Below are 20,726 nucleotides of genomic sequence, written 5' to 3'. Positions count from 1 at the left end.
GACATGCCAATGTACCTTAAGGATCCTTGAGCCTTACTATCTACCCTGATGTTCTCCACTCTCAAGCTGGACTCTTGAATAGTCATTGTCTCCCCAAGTTAGAATGTGAACTCCTTAAGAGCAGGAATGTTCAGCATAGTGTTGGGCACAATGTAAGAACTTAAAAAATGCTTTCCCATTCATTCATTCAAGGAATATGTATTAGTACATGGTCACAGCATCAGCCTGTGTCTGCTTTTTTGAGAGCTAGCCTAATTCAATAAAGAGGAGATTGCCACTAGTAGTCTGTCTACTCAGTGATGAATTCTTTGACTGTGGTAACACATTAAAAAAAAGAAACACACAAAACAATTTCAGTCTTGTATGGCCCCTTTTAACTACTGTAGTGGCAGTGACAGAGTGATAGAAAAAGGGTTCAGAAATCACTAGGAATCACAAAATTTTGAAACCATCTTTAACATGAACAAAAAGGTAGTTTCTCTAAGCATTAGATACTTATTCAATGACCAACAAATTGGTGTGCCATTGGAGGAATTCAATCATATCAAATTTTTTTAAACCTTTACTTTCTACCTTAATATCAATTCTAAGACAGAAGTATGGCAAAGGTTGATCGATCAGGATTAAATGACTTGACAAAGGTTACATATCTAGAAAGAGTCTGAGGCCACATTTGAACCCTGGTCCTTCCAACTCCATGCCTGTTGCTCTATCTACTGTACTACCTAGTTGCTCTAACCAAATCAAACTTAACATTTTTGCTACAAATGGAATTAATTCAATGAGAACTTTAAATGACTCATTGAATTTAAACCAAAAGATAAATGTAATTACAACTAAAAAAACAAAGATGTTTCAGAGTTTCTCCCCAGAGAACCAAAGAAAGGAGTTGACAGCACTGGATTTCTTGTGAATTCAAAACCTTTAGGAAACAACACTTGGCCATTCTTTCATTTGGCAATGCTCGTGTTAATTAAGTATTTGCAAAAAAAAAAAAAAAAGATGACCATGAAGCATCCTATGGGACGACATCTGTTTCCGAGGATGAGAAGGTAAATACAAAGAACTCCAATATGATCCTTTAAATTAAATCAATATAAATGAATACTCAGGGGCCTCTATGCAAAAGATGGCAAAAAGTACATTGGAAACATATTACTGGAATAAAAAAATGAGAAGTTTCAAAGGCTTATAGACTACATAGAAGACCATATAGAAACCCCACCCTTACATATCATGAAAACTTTCTTCAGAAAGAGATTCAGGGAGCATTGGACACAAAAAGAGAACTGAACATTTTCTAGTAATCAATGAACAAATATTTAAGTATTATGTGCTAAGTGCTAAAGATATTAAGAAAAAGTAAAAATAGTAAAAATTTCCCTTAAAGAGTTTTCATTTGAATAGGAGAAACAGAACGTACATAAATTAGTACATACCACACACACACACACACACACACACACACACACACACACACATACACACACACACACACAGAGCAGAGGGAAGGTTAGCTTTACAGGGGAAGGTCCTAGCAGCTGGCCTAGCATGTGTGAAAAACAGCAAGTAGGACAGGTTAGCTGAACCAATGAGGAAAATGCTAGGTTACAAAGCTGGAAAGATAGGTTGTTAAGAGCTTTAAATGACAAACAGATTTACATTTGAATTTGATCCTAGATGTAACAGGGAGCCATATGAGTTTAAAGTAGAGGGATGATATTTTCAGTTATCAAGAGCTATTATAGAGAAAGAAATGACAAATTTGGATACTGTCTGGACACGTGACATAAATAAAGAATCAGGAATCAGGAATCAAGGGCAACATGTAGGCTGTCAACCTGGGTAACTAGAAGGATGAGTGTTTCCTCAATAGTAAAAAGAAAGTTTGAGAGTTCTGACATAAAGGTAATGAGTTTTGTTTTAGACATGTTCATTTGGAGATGCCTATGGTGATGTGGGACTGGAGTTTGGAAGTGCCATAATTTTATATATTCATATATAAAATGTATATATAATTGCCTCACAGTTAGTGGGCAAGACATTTATGAGGCCATAGGAGAAGAAATGGTCAGGAAGAGGAGGAGAACCAAGAGAGAGTAGAGCCATGAAAATCCAGAGAGGAGAGAGTTATCTAGGAGAAGGAGGTCAACAGTGTTAATTGCTTCAGAGGTCAATAAGGATGAGGACTGAGAAAAGTCTATCAGATTTGACAATTAAATGGATTCAGTAATTTAAGAAGGACCGGCTTTAGTTCAATGATGAGATTGGAAGGCAGATTACAAAGGGTTTAAAAGACAGAGAGAGGACAGAAAATGAATGTAGATGAATTCTTCTTAGTTTTGCTGAGATGAGGTGGAAAGATATCAGATTTACAGGCATAGTAGTATCTAGAGGATGTTGGGGGTGGTGTGTATGTGTGTGTGTGTGTGTGTGTGTGTGTGTGTGTGTGTGTGTGTGTGTGTGGACATGTTTGTAGACAGCAGAGTAGGAACTAGTAGAGAAGGAGAAAAAGAAGAATAGCTATGGAGTGAAGATGATAGCAAGAACAAGCTGCTGTTGAAGATGGGAGAGGCTAGAGTCAAAGGTACATACATGATGAGAGAGGTTGGCCCTGGCAAGCAAAAGGGCCCCCTGTTCATTGGTGGGAGATCAGAATGATGTCAGAGTTCAAAGAAGAGGGGAGAAACAAGAGGCCAAGGTGAATTTTTGGCAAAGTTTGAGGTTTTAAGCTGAAAAGTTGGGAGGATCTGTGCCATGGAAGGCTTAAGGACATAAAACAAATTCCTTCACTGACTATGTTTTAAAAAGCCTTAATTTGTACTCTGAGTCCATCATCCCTCTATTAGGTAGTATTTTTCATCATAAGATCTCTGAAATCATAGTTGGTCATTGTGATCAATAGAGATCCTAAGTTTTTCAAAGTTGTTCATTTTTTATGGTTTCCCAACATATTTGAAAAGAAGATTTCTAGTACCACTTTAGTATTATCTGTAAACTTAATATAATATAATCATTTGGGAGTTCTATGAAATGCAGCAATCATACTGTCATAACACTGATGAAAAATGGAGTAAGAGGCAATGAGTAGATCAGGGTCAAAAGAGACATTTACCCTGCCAACTTCTGCCCTTCATAAAATAATGGAACTCTTCCATATACCAAGTAGACCTGTTTTCCCAGAACTCTGCTGGTATGATGGTAGTCTATTAGATTCTGTCTGCCAGAGACTGATCCTCTACTATGTTCACATGCACTCTACCTCAACTAGCCATAGAGGGATTAGTTTGTGGCTCCAGAGGAACCATTTTATAAAAATCTGAAGCCTGAGGCAGAAAAACTACCTGAGTGATCAAGTTCTTTTCCTGGTATTCTTGTTGACTGTTCTAACTTTCCACCTGGTCACTTCAACTTCTTACATTTCTTGGTTTGTGATCATCCACCTTTACTTGGATCTCTCACTTTACCTTGCCCTCAGACATGTGTATCATACTAGTTCTAGTCCGTGTCCTAAGGTTCCATGTCACCCTTTATCTGTATCTCTATTTACCCACTTGGCTCTGTCTCCTGAGACCCACCAGATTCCTCAGTCATGCTTTTCTTTTCATGGCCTCTAGTCATTCCTCTGCACTCATCATTTGTTGCTGCCCTCTCATCAGGGTAGCATCCTCATGAAAGGCGTTTTTAAGAAGGCCCAGTCTATAGTTTCTCTTGCCTTCTTTTGTTATCTGAGCAAAGTAGAATAAAGCAACTGTCTGAGGGGTGGCTTTGCTCAAATAATCAAGAGAGCTTCAAATTAATCTCCACAATATTCTTAAGCTCTTGCGCAGGAGTTAAAAGTAATTCCTCAGACAACCTATTTCTTCACCTAAATTTGGGAGATAAGGATATTGGGTTATGAAGACCAATTTTTAAGGGAATTAACTTTTTAGAAATTCATAAGGAATGATTCCTTTAGTTGTGCCCAAACCACTATTAGCAAAACCCATCCTACGCGGAATGTAGTTTTCCAAATGGCTTTAAAATATAAAATCCTAGGGTTTTCCCAAATGTATTTCATAAAGGCCAATGTGGCTGTTCTTGTTCTTGCTCCCAATGCACATAGAATTACATAGATCCACAATTTTCAAAAATGCACATTTTAGAAATTATTGTTTTTCATAATTGGTATGGGCTAGAAACTGACTTCCAAATAGTTTACACTCCAGCATGGGTTTATTTAAGGCTCACATATACTGAGCAGTAGCTGATTTTTTTAAAAAGTTCCATCTTTTTCAGTTCTCCAAAATCCCTCCAGATGGCATTAAAAGGCTTCTCCTTTTAGCTTTTCTTGCAATGCCATTTTAAAAATATGGTCATTATTTGAACCATTTTAGATCAAAGTAAAATATTAGCCACTCATAGACATAAAATCAGAAACCGGGGCAACATTATTATTTAGGTTTAAAATATGCACAAGTATACTTTTTACATATAAATGATGAAGATATATGCACATATATACTATAGGTATGTAATCTAATGAATTAAATCCTGTCTTTCATGAAATCTAGAGAAATCTAGAAAATCCATTTCTTAGTTTATGCTCAAGGACATTTTTCTGGAATTTTAGAAATAGATATTTTGTATAAAGAAAAACCCTCAGTAATGCTTTGTCTTGCTTGGACTTCTTTTCCTGTGTGATGGCTTATGAACATGAAACAAACTGATTTCTTGGCAAGCCAACAGAAAACGTCTCTTCAAATTTAAAACAATATGAGGTCTAGGTCATATATTATGGGCATTGCATTCCCAAACCTACAAATCTTCCCTATCAGGAGGAAACATTCCTCATTCCTCCAGTGGGATTAAAAAAAAAATAATGACTTTTCTGAGACTACTCTGTTACTGATTCATGCAAGTCTAAAGTGAGTTCATGTCTTAACCCTGGATTATTTTTTTTAACTTCAAGTTCATCAACTTATTGTAAAAATCACCAGTTAAAGAGCCTTAGTAAGATATAAGAGATCTTGTGTGTGAAACACAAGTCTTTTACAAGTGATTCTTTCCCTAGTCTATTTCATGATGGCTTTTATTAACTCAAAAACACAAAATCTCGAGAGATCAGACATCACTCTAATTGTATTTCAAGTAATTCAGATGTGGGTGAAGTCACACACAGTGATCTAAAATTATATCATACATGTATAACATGGTATCTTTTAGTGAATGTGATGAGTTTGCACAATTATGAAGACAATCTTTGTGTTAGGATAGACTAATTTTAAAGAGTTAACCTTCTGATTGCCCTTCCCCTCTAAAACATTCTCTCTTTCACACATATACTCAAAACCTCCATTATATTTGCATGGTTGAGTAGAAGACCATTCTCATTCTCAAGATCATTCATATTAATGATACTAATGCTTAATAATTAACTGAATATGCATCTTCACTTTAAAACATTTAAAGAAGGACCTCATCACAAGAGAGAACCACAAGAGCTTCCTTCTATTTAAAAAAAATGTAGTCCCATTATTCTGTATCACAAAGCCGATTAAAGAATCATTATCTGGGATTAAAATATGAAATCAACTTACGATGTATTTGATGTACCATTGTCCGGGCTCTTTGGCTCAGCATCACCTTTCTCTTAAGAAAAGAAGCAGGGGGAAAAAATACAAAGAATACATGAATATAACAATCTTCAAGATTTGAGAGAGATAAAATACCTTCTCATCCTCATATTAGCAATATTGCAAAATGTGCAGCAGGAGGCTTTTTAAACATCTTTTACAGTCTGAGAGCCGGATTTACAAAATAATTTCTTCTATGCTATCCAATTGCCCAAGCACTGATTTATAAGTAAGTACTAAAGTGCTATTTACAAACAACTAGGGGGCCCAATGCAGGAAAGTCAAAATATGCCTATTTTACAGACAGAATCTTCTGCTTCATTTTCTTGTAAATCTAAAGAACTAAATTCTATTAGTATTCAACCACCAAAGCACTTTCGCTTTGATCCCATTTGTAAGTACAACCTGAAATGGGTCGGATTGGATCAATACCTAGCCCTGAGAAATGAAAGGAACACTGAGGTCTTGCCACATGTCATACCTTTCCCATGTAGCAATTTTCCATCCAGACCCCTGTCAAAATGGTTTTGGGAGTCCTATGTAAATGGAGAATGAGATGTAAACCAGAAATCCTTCCTGACCATGTGAGAGGCTCATTAAAGAAATGTTTCTGTGGTCTGCAGTCAGTAAAGATTTGGCTTGGTTTGGTTTATAGAAGTAGAGGGTTTTAAGCATGGGGCCTATATCCATTTCACTCTGGACAGTTTAAAGGCAAATTCCTCTTGTGATAGGCATAATATAATTTTTAGCTACTTAACACCAAATGCATGCCGTATGCTCCTGAAAAATGTTCTATGGTTTCTCCCTACGAGACAGACCACTTGAGATGTGGGAATTGTGATCACATACCTGCTTGGCTCTGTCTCCTGGGCACATTTGTTCAAGGCTGCCAATTGCTTTCAGATATATAATGAAAAATCCCTGTATACCCCTTTGTCATAAATGAATAAACTGGGCTTTTCCTTTAGCTGTTTCTATACATTTAGGGTAAAATATACTGAATTTGACAATTTGAGTAAAGTTTGTGGTATGAAACAACTCCAAGGAACAAAAAGAACGTTTTTCATGTTCTATCATAATTTGCACCAAACAGTGTAATGAAGGTTACAAATTGATCACACCCGTTCTTTAAACCCCTACTTTCTGTCTTAGTAACAATTCTAAAACAGAAGGGCAAGAGTTAGGCAAATGGGGCATCTAACCCAGGCTCACACAGCTAGCAAGTGTCTGAGGGCAGAGGAGAACCCAAGACCTTCTGACTCCTGTCCTGGAGCTCTATCCACTATGCCATCTAGTTGCCTCCACAGCCATTATTAGCTGGAAACCAATCAAGGGGAACTGTCTATTTTTGCAGGACTCAACTTCCATAAGAAAAAGGCAAATAAAACAAGTTATTATCAGAATTTAGTAAAACAAAAGCGAAATATTCAAGCCAAATTTCAAGGTATGTGCTGAGCTCAGCACACATTCAACTTGATCTCTATTATCTTCTGTAGTTGCATTTACAGAAATGGACAGTGAAAATTGATCTTTATAGTGATGACCAAGAGGCAGTAAAATGTACTAATATAACTAATAGAAGGGCTGAAGCAAAAAGGTTTTCTGATTAATTGCAGATAAATCAGATTTCTTAATTAAATAGAATGTCTTAAAATCCACTGGTATTTTGGTCAGCTTGAAATGTTTCTTTTGCATTATTACTCCTGCTTTAAGGATGGGAAAACCACGGGACACAGATCATTTCTGCTAAAAACTATATAATGAGGTAGCAGAGAAGCCAATAATGGACCCTCATTCTTCTGGTACCAAGTCCTTTGTTATATTCCAAAGGCTAGAAGTTCCCATTTCTTTTAAGAGAAGCTACCTGTTTCTTGAAGCCTTGGGGATAATTTGGAGTTATATGCAGAGAAAGAAGTCTGCACTCAGGAGAAGGTGGGATATACTGATCAAGAGAGATCATTCTGTTAATTGCATTGTACTTCTCACCACCAAGTCTGAAAATCAAGGGACAAATGTGTGACAGAGAGGGAGTATGGAGTACGATGGTAGCAAATGTCTTCAAGCTCTAGCCCCTTAAGGTTTAAGATTTACTGGTCCATCTTAATCTATTGTTTGGGGAGAAGGGGAAGAAATTCTATTCTGCACCATCCAAATATATTGTCTTTACTAGCTTTATCAGCTCCCTTCCAAGAATGGAAGCAACCTCAGGAGGGCCTGATTAGGTAAGCAATTTCCATTGATTGTGTGTAGCGCTAGCAGGAGGGCTGAAGCACAGTAGCGATAGAAGCATCACTATCCAAAGGGACTAGAGCAGGATGCATACTGCTGGTTTTGCTTCCCAGAAGAAAGGATTCTCAGCAAAGCAAAATATTTCCCCTATTCCCCACTCTCTGACTGCGGCAGTCATATTGCTTCCTGGCTATAATAATCTCTCCTCTTGTTTTTCTCACTCTTCATCCATAGTATTATAAAGGTGAATTTAAAGATTGAAAGCAGGGATGTTGTTAATTGTTCCCCATCACTTATAAATTCCGGATGCCTATAGCTTTGGCACAAGGGTAAACTCATTACATAAACTCAGTACATCCTCCCTTTAAAGGTTCTTATTTTAAGTATGTTGTCTTCCTCCCTGGATAAACACACTTTTATAGTATGTCAACATGAGCAGTTAGTGGTCTGAATTCTAAAGTTTCATTGTGAGTCTAGAATTCAACAACTAAATTGTAGGATTAAAAACAATCATAACACATTTTCCACACCACCCCAAGCTATTATGAAATCAAAATACAGTGATGGGGGCAGTTAGGTGGCACAGTGGCTAGAAAGCCAGGTCTGGAGTAGGGGGTTCCTGGGTCAAGATCTACCTTCAGTCACTTCCTAGCTGTGTGAGTCTGGACAATAAGTCCACTTACCCCCCATTTGTCCAGCCCTTGCCTTTCTGTCTTTCAGTTGTTACTAGGACAGAAAATAAGGGTTTTAACAAAAATTCAATCTACAGAGGTTCCTGATTGGTTTATAACTTGGTCCCACAAAACTTTGCTCTTCCCTTTCTTTTTCTTATAGCAAAAAATACTGTTGTAACACGCATAAACACAAACCAACTTCTTATATTTGGTGTGTGTCTACAAGCTGCTCCTTTCTCTCCTACTTCTCTACTCTGCCCCCAAACTGCCAGGCAATTCCATCATAGGAGTATAGATTTCAGGACCATAGTCTTAAAGGTGGCAATTTTCTTAGAAGTCATTGACTCCAACTCTCTCATTTGGAGACAGCTGAGGCCCAGAGGGGTTAGCTGACCAGCCTAAAGTCACAAAATTAGTCCAATTTTGCAAATCCAATGGTTTTTGTTTGTTGCTTTTTTACTGGATAAGCTCAGGTAGCTGACCAGATAACAGAAGGAAAAAAATCAGGCAAATCCAGTTTGAATTTCCCCAGAGACCACTTGGGGATACTCGCAGAGTCTTCACCCAGGCAGAAGCAGTAGCAGCAGTAGCACATTAGTTACTTTGTTTTCGAGCTCCCACTTTGATTGGAAACTATGTTCCCTGGGCTAGAATTGTGATGTAGCTATTTAGTTTAGGGAGGACTCAACCAGGTCCACTTAATTAATTCCAGTTCAGGAAAAACAAACCAATCCCAGGCACGCTAGGACTGTTGTCAACACCAGCAGCCCCAGCTCCTGCACTTGCTCCTTGGACAGGTAACTATAATTGCTTTAAGTAAAGCATAACCAATCCGAAATATAATTTTCTCTCAAAGCAGAATCTCTCCCTCCCCCATTAATTTCAGGAAGCTGGTTAATTTCTCCCATGCTTTATGGCTTGTCACTAGGCACACCTCACACAGGCAATTAAATGCAATCCACAACAAACAGGCCTGGGAATGGAAGGCAGTATCATACATTTCAAAACACCTTGTGTCAGAAAAAAAAGAACTCAATAACAAAAGCTAATCTAATGTTTCTGCTGCTCTAATAAATATATTTTACCTCCAGTAATAATGCTGCCAAGAAACCCACAGGTGGAGGGATCCCTGATCTGATTACATGTGGGATCTGGGGTCTGAGTGGCTTGTTGACTTCGGTCAAATCAGGGACAAGCTGCAACTGATTATCGATGCTCTTAGCAGCACTCACTGTTGTGGCAACAGAGACAACAGAAAAGGCTTTGGCATAGGGGAGGGATGCAACCAAGCCAAATAAGACATTTAGGAAAAACTCAAGAGTGAGGGCCTTCAGCCATTTCAATATTGCTAAACACCAAAGCTTTCTAGGGAAATTAAGGGCAGGATGGTGGATGGAGATGATGGCCAGTCATGTCTTTTTTTTTTTTTTTAAAGATCTGAACATTTATTTTTCAAAAGTCCAAGTGAGTTACTTAGTTCACTAAATTTCATGATAGAGCACCTTTCAATATTGCTATTAGTAGCAATGTCTATTACATTTGATCAACCCATAATGTTTCAGTTACTGTATATAATGTTCTCCTGGTCTGCTTATTTCACTACATCAGTCATCATTAGTATTCAATCACCATCATATATAAACAGATAAGCTTTTAGGGATCAAATCTTCAATACTAATAGGGAATAAGACTTTGTAGGGAAATTAAGTGCAGGATGGTGGAAAGAGATGATAGTTGTTTACATCCTTTAAGGAAAATAGAATGCAAAATACTTTCTAGATCTTAAAACTTTAAATGATGTAATTTTGGAATTAATTTTACATGTTTAAACAGGTGAGGCTTTAAGGATCAAATTTTCAATACTGATAGAGAAAAAAACATTTAGAAGGAAATTAAGTGCAGGATGGTGAGAAGAGATGATAGTTATTTACATTCTTTATGGGATGGTAGAATGTAAAATATTTTCCATACCTTAAAATTTTAAATGATGCAATTTTTGGAACTAATTTTACATATTTAAATTTAATTTAACAAGTTTACATGTTTACATGTGAACTTTTAGGATTCTAGTCTCCTTATCAATCTTCAAATTGGTAGGATTAGAATGTGGGATGGAGAGGTAGAGAGTAACAGGAAAATAAAGGTTCCAGAGTTGGAATTTTCAGTCTGGTGAAAGGGCTCTTTCTGTCAAAAGCCACCAAGCTGAACTGTCTCATAGCAAATCTGGCCACATGATTTGACACAATAAGGTCACAGGACTGACACTAAAACCTGTCCCTTAATCTGCATTAAACTGTGTGCCCATTATTAACAAGTCTGAAATACTAATATTGGTTTTGGTGTAGCTTGTATATTTTTATATATTTAAATTCCACTACAAGGAGGAATGGTTAAAAACAAATTAGACAAAATTGAGATGGTATTTTTCAGATCCATAGCTCCATTTTTGTGTTCCCAGTATTAACTTGGGTGCTCAATAAATACTTGCCACTTATTTTTTTTTAATTTTAATAACACATTTCCACATGAGTTTTCTGAAGTTATGTGATCCACATTGTCTCCTTTCCTCTTCCCTCCCCATTCCTGGAGCTGGCAACAATTCAGTTTGAGTTATATATAATACTTGCCACTGCTCAGCCATATTACTACTTAACCCAATGTTATAGAATTATAATATTGCAGATAGGATGAGCAAAGGAGATTCTCCATTGGAAGTAAAGTAGTGAATTATGTGAGATATAAAGTGAAACTGGTAATATAGAATAACCTAATAATGTCTGATCATTTAGTTAACTTTTAAGTAGAGTTTTAGTTCTCTCTTTTATGACTTCAACTGGTATTAATGTTACTCCAGTTCAAAAAGGTTACTGCATTTTATTTATCTGGCAATGCTATATAGGACCAGAAGTCATTTTCATTATTATATATAATACCCTGGAGTTTTTGAATGGGCTTTAAGAGAGACTTACTGTTTACTGAATTCTGTCCTATTAGTGAACAATATAGGAAGCAAAGCTCTAGTATGTTATATACTGATTTCTTTCTTTTTAACCCTTGCCTTCTGTCTTAGTATCAATTCTAGGGCAGAAGAGCATTAAGGGCTAGGCAATTAGGATTAAGTGATTTATTTGCCCAGGGTCACACAGCTACAAAGTGTCTGAGGTCAAATTTGAACTAAGTTCTCCACATTCAAGACTAGCTGCCTCAGTGATCTCTTTATGTAGATATTCACTCTTCATTGTAATATTTAAATTCCTTGATGCTTTTCCAAAATAATAGGCCTACCTTTTTCTAAAAATTTTACCTTGACTTAAAAAAATCAAAATTAGTCCTATGATAAATAATTCATCTAACTAACAAGTCAATTGTCCTTCCTTAACATCTCTCACATCTATCTCAGTCTCTCCACTCACAGTCACCACTCTAGTTCAGGCCGTCATCATCTCTCAACTGGACTATTGCAATAGCCTCTTAATTAATGGCACATCTCCTCTCCCTCCAATCCATCATCCACACAGCTGCAAAAATTATATTCCTAATGACCAGGATGGGATTGAACATGTTATTTTCCCAACCAAATAGCTTTAATGGATCTCAATTGCTTGAAGGATAAAATATAGATTCCCCTGTTTAGCATTTAAAGTCCTTCACAGTTCTGTTGAACCTGTTTCCAAGCTGATCTCACATTATTCCCCCTCCTGTCCTTTGTTCCTATCAAACTTGCCTATTTGCTATTTCTTATACAAGGCATTCTATCTCTTGCTGTACTGTACGCCTAGACTCGTCTCAACCTTCCCTTCTGCTTCCTGGAATTCCAGTCCATAGTTCCTTTTTGGGTTCAGCTGAAGAGCCATCCTCTCTAACAAGAGCTTTTTTCTGAGTTCCCAGTGGTTATTACTCTGTTCAAAATAATGTATTTTCTACATCTTTTCTGTACTCATCTATGAACGTGTCACATGCAAAACCTTTGTGCTTCGTTAAAATTGAGAATCTTTTGCTATAATCTATTGAGAGAAGTCACACTGAAAAATTGGTGTAGTTAAGTTAGAGCTACATGTGTATATAAAACAATTAAATTCTTTAAGTATTTTGCCTCTTGGATTTACTTTCTTGGCTTGACTGAGTACATGCCATCCTGAATTCCAGGAATTTTTAGATTCTGCCTGAAATGTCATAGAAACTTTAGTATTACACAAGGAATGTGGTCTTCTTTTGCACATCTTAAATTTGTAGCATAAGAGCATTAGTAGCATGAAATGTTACCAGAAAAATAATAGCATGCATGAAGTATTAAGGTTTTCAGTGCACCATTTCTGGACAATGATTTAATCATATTCTAGTCTATTTGAGAGGCAGAGTGGAGTCCTGGATAGTCAGTCAAGAAAAACCTTGGCTTAATTCCTGTCCCTGACACATACTGACTGGGTAACCCTGGGAAAGTCTCTTAACTCCTAAGTACTCTCGACCCACAGATGCAACTCAGATTCAAGTTGCTAGTGAGTGGGCAATGGGACCAAATTAAAATATAATTAGGAAATGTTAGACAGGAAATAAATAAAAATATAATATGATATGGATAATGTTATTTTATGGCTTTCTAAGTCAATATGCAGCTGTCAGGGATCATTTCAGCTCTGTGTCAGTTTTCTTGAGTCTTTGTGATCTCATTGGGTGCTTTCTTGGCAAAGATCCTGGAGCAGTTTGCCATTTCCTTTAACAAATGAGGAAACTGAGATAAACAGGGTTAAGTGACTTGTCCAGAATCACAAGGCTAGACTGAGGTCAGACTTAAATTTGGGAAGATGAGTCTTCCTCACTCTTGGCAGCTTACAACTTCTATCCTTTGTACCACCTTGCTCTGGACAACTCTTTAATACTGTATGTTGTGGGGGAGCCAGGTGGTTTAGTGGATAGTTAGCTACACCTGAAGACAGGAAGATTTTGGTTCAAATCTGGCCTCAGACACTTTACTAGCTATATTATCCTGGGCAAGTCACTTAACCCTAATTGTCTAGCCCTTACTGATCTTGGAACCCATTCTTAATATTGATTCTAAGATTCTATGGTAAGGGCTTAAAAGAAGACTATGTTGCTAAGAAATTCCATTAATTTTAATTTGTAGAAGTAAAATTCTTAAATTTTCCTAAATTTCCTAAATTCTTAAATCACCTTACGTTCCCTTTACAATGAAATCACAGGTTCAGTCATTAACCCACTATATATTTAAAACGTCCTTCTTCCTCTCTCTTCTCCTCAAACATTTCAAGCTGAAGGCAATTAGAGGTTTTGTGTACTTAGGATTCTGTTAAACCTCTTCCATAGCTTGAAATGTTTCGAATCAAATGAAAGGACACCAGGAACAAAACAATAGTAACTCCTGAGCAATTTCAGGCCTTTGGTGTTCCATGCTTAGTTTTTGTCGGTGTTTAAGGATCTTACAAAAATAAATGTCTTTCCTTCTAGTTTCCTCTCCTCGTTCCTGAATTTATTATTTTTTCCTCAGAATTCTAGTGCCTTTGGCCTTTTACTTCTTCCTTGGTGCCCCAGCTCACAGTAAATCCCAGCTGATGGCAGGATAATTAAGTGACATTGCTGTATGCATTCTCACAGCATTATCTTCCCATACTGACCTTTCTCTAGCAAAATTCTGCACTGTGCATTAACAGCCTGCAGCCGCCTAACACTCTCCCCCTGGATGTCTTCCCCCCACACCCAGTGGGTGAGCACTCAATTTCAAAGCCACATCTTTTGGCTCAGAGTGTTTTTCATCTTCAAACGCAGCTTTGTAATTGGCAAGTGGTGCTCTCAGCTGGCTGACTGGTCATGAAACTAACAAAATACAGCCTTTGTTGGTGTGCTTTAATGACATGAACTGGGTAGGTCATGCATTTTTAATACACAGGACAACATTAATACCAATCAGGGGTGCCAGGAGAGAGAATTAAAACAGAGCTTCACAGAATGATTCCATCCTTTCTTTGACGACAAAGCCTAAATGTTTTACTAGTCGCTAAGTGCAATATGCTCCTCCTCCCCTCGATTGATGTCAGTCTATTTTTGGAAGACTCTATGGTACATGCCCAGCAAGGTGCTGCTTTTCTTTAAAGTAGCCTCTTGAGAGATTACGGCAATTTAGTTTGGGGTCCCTTGATTGGCTTTCTTTCCCCACCCACTTTCTTTTAATTTAGGAAACTAATTATTTACCCTTTAAAATTTGTTGTCTTCCCACATATACTAGAGATCAACTTCAATGAAGCAAGCTGTTCTTTCCAACTTTGGAGAAAGAACATTATGAAAAATAGCATTTTCTATACCCATCCTTTCCTCCTAAAAGGGGAGCTTCAAGATCATTCCTAAAACTGATTCTCTACTTGAGCAAAACAACATTAGCTACTAAGCCTTGGGTTCAAATATCGAGGCTAGGCAGCCAATATTGTTTAGTCCAGATTTTTCTCTTTCTCTCTCTTAATTTTGTTTTCTCATCTATTTGATTGTTCTCTTGCTTGTCATGTGTACAACCAGGAGCTCTCCTCTGACTCCCAACAGGTCATGCTGCAGTTTTCCCCGAGGACTACCAAACCTCCCCATTTCTTCCATTTCCCCCAATTTATCATTAATGAAAGTCTGTCTTACTTGGATTGTTGTGTCCAGTAGATACATGCTGAGAGTCCTAAAATGACAAAAAAGGGAAAAATTAATTTGTCTGTAGGAATTTCTTAAAAAGCAAAAGCAGTTTGAAAAAGAGTTATATGGTATGTCACTTGGAAGCTAAATATTTATTGCAATCTATGACAATAAAGTTTAGTATGAAAGTACCTAATATGCACGTACTCTAGAAATACATTTTAGAACTGCTTCTTTCTACTGTTGATAGTCACCTTCTCCCTTCTGGTCAATTTAACGTGTACCTTGCTTTCCTTCAGAATACAGGTAAATAGTTCAAGGTATCATATAGAGATCTAGACAGAACCTCAGAAGCCATCTTGTCAAACTCTCTACTTTTACAGTTAAGGAAACAAAGAACCATGGAGACTGAATGATTAAGTGATTTGGCCAAGGTCACATAGGGTAGGGAGGCCCTGGAGGTGGGAGTTTAACCCTTGTCCTTCAATGCCAGAGAGTTCACTATGCTGCGTCCAGCCTTTTTCTGAAGATGGGGAGGGACTGCTACCAATTCTGGTGCCTTCGTAAGACAGATTATGAACATCCTCTTCTCTAAGATTTCTGATACATGGAAAAGGAACCTGCTTTCCTCTTACATCTGGAGATTGAATTTGCATTAAAAGTAAATTATACGTCTGATCTTGTTTGACTTGAAAATTCCCTTCTCTCGTGCTCATGAAGATGTACGCTTAGTCTAACACATTGGGGGAAATGAGAATAGGAATAAGTAATGACAGGTATGAAAAAGACACTGAAAACAGAAGTAGCATTAAAAATATAGTAGATGCCCTATCTTAGACTGGTTTTATAGAACAGGATTAATATCCACTTTATAGACTATGTTATTTGAAAATTTTACTACCCTTGCTCTAGATTAGGGGGATGTGATTTGACTTACATTAGGTCCAAATATGTGAGGGAGAAGGAACCAAAATCTATACAAGCTGACATTTTTAGGAGTCTATGATACTAAAAGTGGAAAATATTTTTTTAGATTGCTTTGTTTTAAAACCAGTACAGTGTGACATACTTGGATGCTTAATAAATATATATATATAATACATATTATGATAGATGATGAGAGGTAGTATGGTATGGTGGAAAGAGCATTGTTTTTAAATCAGATCCTGGATTTGAATCTTAATTCTGTTGCTTATTACTTGCATGACCTTGGGCTAGTCGTTTAATAGTATTACAGTGACACTTCATTTCCTCTCCTACAAAATAAGGGATTAGAACTGGATAGTTAAGGTACCTTCCAGCTCTGAGTCCTATGATTCTATGATAATTCTGTCCATTACTTAAAAGAGAAATTATAGATTTCATTGTGATCCTGAAACTAAATGTTAACCAAAGATAACTCTATAAGGCAGAAAAGGCAGAATACACACACACACACACACACACACACACACACACACACAGACACAGATTTTCCCTTTCTCCCAGTGAAATTTGGGAATTAAAAACTGTGGGAGAATAAAAAACAACTAAAAAAAGAAAATAAAACAAAAAGAAACGAACAACAAAACAAAACAGAAATCTGTGAGGAACAGGGGACAGATTTCTAAAAGAGAAATGTTGACAAGTAGATTATCCAGATGTAAATTCCCAAGAAGACTAGTTTCCACCATTTTTGTACCCCGAATAATTCAGAGCTTTTCTATCTAAATATGAGCTGTTTTTTTGTTTACCATTTAAAAATAAAAGAGTGACATAATAATATAATATATAATTTGTTATAAGTGAGTATTAAATAATAATAAATATGCTTATCCAAGAGAAACAAATTCTCACATTAGCAAAGACTAAAAATGTTTCACTCTTTTCCCCCCCTTCCCCAAAAGCAGGTAATATGAAACAGATTGTATATATCGGCATATAACCCATATTTCCCTTTCTGTTATGTGAAACAAGACCCCTATTGTTCATACTTTTGTTATATGAAAAACAAGTTAGATGTTATATAAATGCCCCCTTAATCTTCTAGTGTGATGCTCTGATGTTTCATTGTAGTGTAGGGGTAATCCCAAGTATTCAAAGGCTAAGCTAACTGAAAACAAGCTAGGCAATGTTCTACCAAGCTAGAAAGGCTTTATCTTGTGTCCTGGTGGTGGGCTACATGACTGCTACCCAAGGCCAAACTAACTCAATTTAGAGATGTTCACAGCTCTCCAAGATAATCTACTACATCACAGAGAAGTTATGACACATATTTGTCCATTAAGAAAGTATTTGCAAACCAAACTGTAGATCCTTGAAGCATCAAAAGTGTGTCTTAATTGGCTATTTAGAGTATCTCGTCCTTCTTTTGTGCCTGAATAAAAGCTGAATCAAATATGGCAGAGATGATGATGTGAGACAAATCTTTTGGTTGAGTCCTTTTCTTTCATGAAAATTCATTGTAATTGTATTAAAATGGTACTATAGGTATTAGAGAATTCCATCTTAGTGAGCAGGTGGAAGAGAAAGCACACAAGAAGTGGCAGGAGAAGACAGTAGATGAAATCATGGCTCTGCAATGTAATTCTAATACTATCTGACACCACTGTTTCTTTATCTTTAAATAGGAAGGTTTGGATTGGGCGATCTCTAAGCTCCCTTTTAGCTCAAATACCTATGACCTGACCTTAGCTATCTCAAATTGCAGAGACTGACTAATAATAATACACGATTAGAAGGTTAAAGTGTGGACCAACCTCCCAATCCTTTTACCCGTGCAAAAACAAAAAGGTGGCATGTGATGATAATTGCATTGTGCTGCTGCTGTTGAGTCATTTCAGTTGAGTTCAAGTCTTTGTGACCCCATTTTGGGGTTTTCTTGGCAAGGATATTAGAGTGGTTTGTCATTCCTTCTCCAGCTCATTTTATAGATGAGGAAACTGAGGCAAACAGTCAAGTGACTTGCCCAGGGTCACACAGTCACTTAGTGCCTGATGCCGGATTTAAATTCATGAAGATGTCTTTCTGACTCAAAGACCAGTGCTCTATCCACTGCACCACCTTCTTGTCCTTTATATCTATGGAACATCAAATTTCCCTTAAAATGTCTATGAAATGAAATATTGTTAGTTGCTTAACAAGCATTTATTAAGCACTGACTTCATGCTAAGCCCTATGCTAAGTATTCATGGAATCAATATAAAAAAACACTCCCCAAAAACCTCTGCTCTCAATGAACTTCCATTCTGCTATAATTTTTATTTTACACGAGAGACTGGATTTGAACCCAGCACCTCCTGTCTCCAGGCCTGGCTCTCTTTCTACTAGCCCCCTAGTTGCCCCTGTTATATTTGTTTTAATAATTTCTTACCATGTTATTAGTTACACTCAATAATATTATCAAATATCCACCAGGAAAATAATTTTGTAAGGGAAAAACTATAGACAACAACAAGAAGAAAAAATATAAATTCAATTGCATTTCAAAAGGGCATCCTCATTGTATTGGATTCCACTGTCATAACTCAATCATTCAACATATATTTATTAATAATTATTATATTATAATGTGATATATTAATACAATATAGTATATTAATTAATATATTAAGTAATAATAATTATTAAGAACTTTCTCTATTGCAGCAGGTACTGTGTTGGGCATTGGAAATGAAATGACAAAAATGCCATTACTCTTCGCCTAAGTCTCAATCTGAAGACTTCCTTCAATATGGAGGTGATCTTGAGTTACTGAGGGCTTTAACAACTTGGGCAGATTATCAAGGCCTTTGTGTACAGGCCTAATAAGAGACTCTCTTTGTTACCCAAAGACTGATCTAGAAAGGGACAGGGGGAAAGACTTATTAGTAGAATATTAGCTAGCAGGCAATTTTTTTTTAACCATAAAACTTCCAAAGTTGTGGAAGGTTTCTAATTGGTGTAAAAGGAGGGAGTATTCAGGACAATAATTGCTATGCTGTTGACTAAGGTAAGGACAATAATAGTGCCTTTAGATTTACAAAATACTTTACATGTAGAATCTCATTTGATAAAATCAAGGACAAAAGGACCACAGATATAGAGCCTGAAGGAACCACAGAAATTAGCCTACATAATCCTTTCATTTTACAGATGAGGAACTGAGGTTAAAAGATTGAACAGAATCTGGCCTCAGACACTTCCTAGCTATATGACCTTGGGAAAGTCACTAAATCCAAATTTTCTAGCCCTTCTGCCTTGGAACTGATATCTAATGACTTTTCTAAGAGAGAAGGTAAGGGTTTTTTAAAAATAGTGAATGGGAAGGAATTTAAATGACTTACACCCAAATCATATCAGAGGTGGGATTTGAACCCAGGTCCTATGACTTCAGTGTCATTGTGTTCTATCCACTGTGACCTTCCCTTCATCCCCCATAACTTTTTGAGATGAATATTGATAGCTTTGACAAAATTTTGGTAAGTATACTTGTGGACCTCAAATTATTCAGAATAAAGAAATGAATGACATGCAGGCAAAAGAACACTTTGGGTAGATGCAAGAGCAGCTAGGTGGCAGTGATAGAACACTGAGCTTGGAATTAGGAAAATCATCCTTTTAAGTTCAAATGTGGCCTCAGACACTTACTATTTTTGTGACCCTTGGCAAGTCGCTTGACCCCATTTCCCTCAGTTTTCTCAATTGTAGAATGAGCTGGAGAAGGAAATAGCCACTTCAATATCTTTGCCAAGAAAACCCCAAAATGGAGTCACAGAAAGTTGGACAGGGCTGTAATAATTGAACTAAATAATAATATTTAGGGTGATTAGACGGCACACTGAGCCTGGACTAAGGAAGACTCAACTTTGTGAGTTCAAACCTAGCCTCCAATATCAATAGCAAGAAAACATTTTATATGACCGAAAATTTAAGGGACTTTAAGTCTGCCTAATGAGCACTTTACTTATCTAGACAGACCACACAGAAGAGCCTCTAGGTTTGCAGTTAATTTATTTTGGTTTGTATAGCCAGTCCTTCTCTACGATTTCTGTTCACCAAATGGGTTGACAACTAAGAATAATCCCGATGACGGCATATGCAGGTTGAACTTTTTTCAGATATGAAGTTCTCCATAATATATGCTCCTGGAACTGGCAAGACTATACAATGTGGGCTTGTTCTAATCAATGATTCTATGTCCTCAGTCTATAATTCGCTTTTTGGTGGTGTTTGCCAGATCACCATTCAATTGGTAGTGTGGGTTAGAATGTTGCACGGTTTAATTGTAAAGGTCATCCTCATTTATGATTATTTAGAAGCTGATCTGCAACCCACAATTCATTCTTTTACTTATTCAACCCCAGAGGGTCAGACAACCTTTTAGAAGTTAGCCTGTGCCTCCTTCCATGATGTCCTAAACCCCTCTGATGACCAATGGCATGTAAAACAGGAGGCATTGCTCATGCCAATTTTATCATGTGTGTGTGGGGGGGACTGAGCTTTTATAGCAAAAACTATTTTCTGGAGCCAGATGTCACTGATGGAGGCCATGGGCACAGAGAATGAGTGGATTACTAAAGGCAGAGAAATTTTGTTGTTTCATTCGATTTTTCTTTTTTTTTGT

General features: G+C 37.0%; 1 protein-coding gene across 4 annotated transcripts in view; it reads right to left on the bottom strand.

The window, feature by feature from the left end:
* Positions 1–20,726, bottom strand: part of AFF3 (ALF transcription elongation factor 3) — a 669,714-nt gene that overhangs the window by 193,515 nt on the left and 455,473 nt on the right. For all 4 annotated transcript variants that reach the window (XM_056807135.1, XM_056807138.1, XM_056807136.1 and 1 more), the window contains 2 exons: positions 15,152–15,188; positions 5,580–5,631 (listed from right to left, as the gene is read on the bottom strand). In XM_056807135.1, coding sequence (XP_056663113.1) covers positions 5,580–5,631; positions 15,152–15,188 — 89 coding nt within the window. The remainder of the gene's footprint in view (positions 1–5,579; positions 5,632–15,151; positions 15,189–20,726) is intronic.

The sequence above is a fragment of the Monodelphis domestica genome, chromosome 8 (assembly GCF_027887165.1).
Source record: "Monodelphis domestica isolate mMonDom1 chromosome 8, mMonDom1.pri, whole genome shotgun sequence".
Lineage (NCBI taxonomy): Eukaryota > Metazoa > Chordata > Mammalia > Didelphimorphia > Didelphidae > Monodelphis > Monodelphis domestica.
This window is presented reverse-complemented; position numbering and strand designations above follow the sequence as displayed.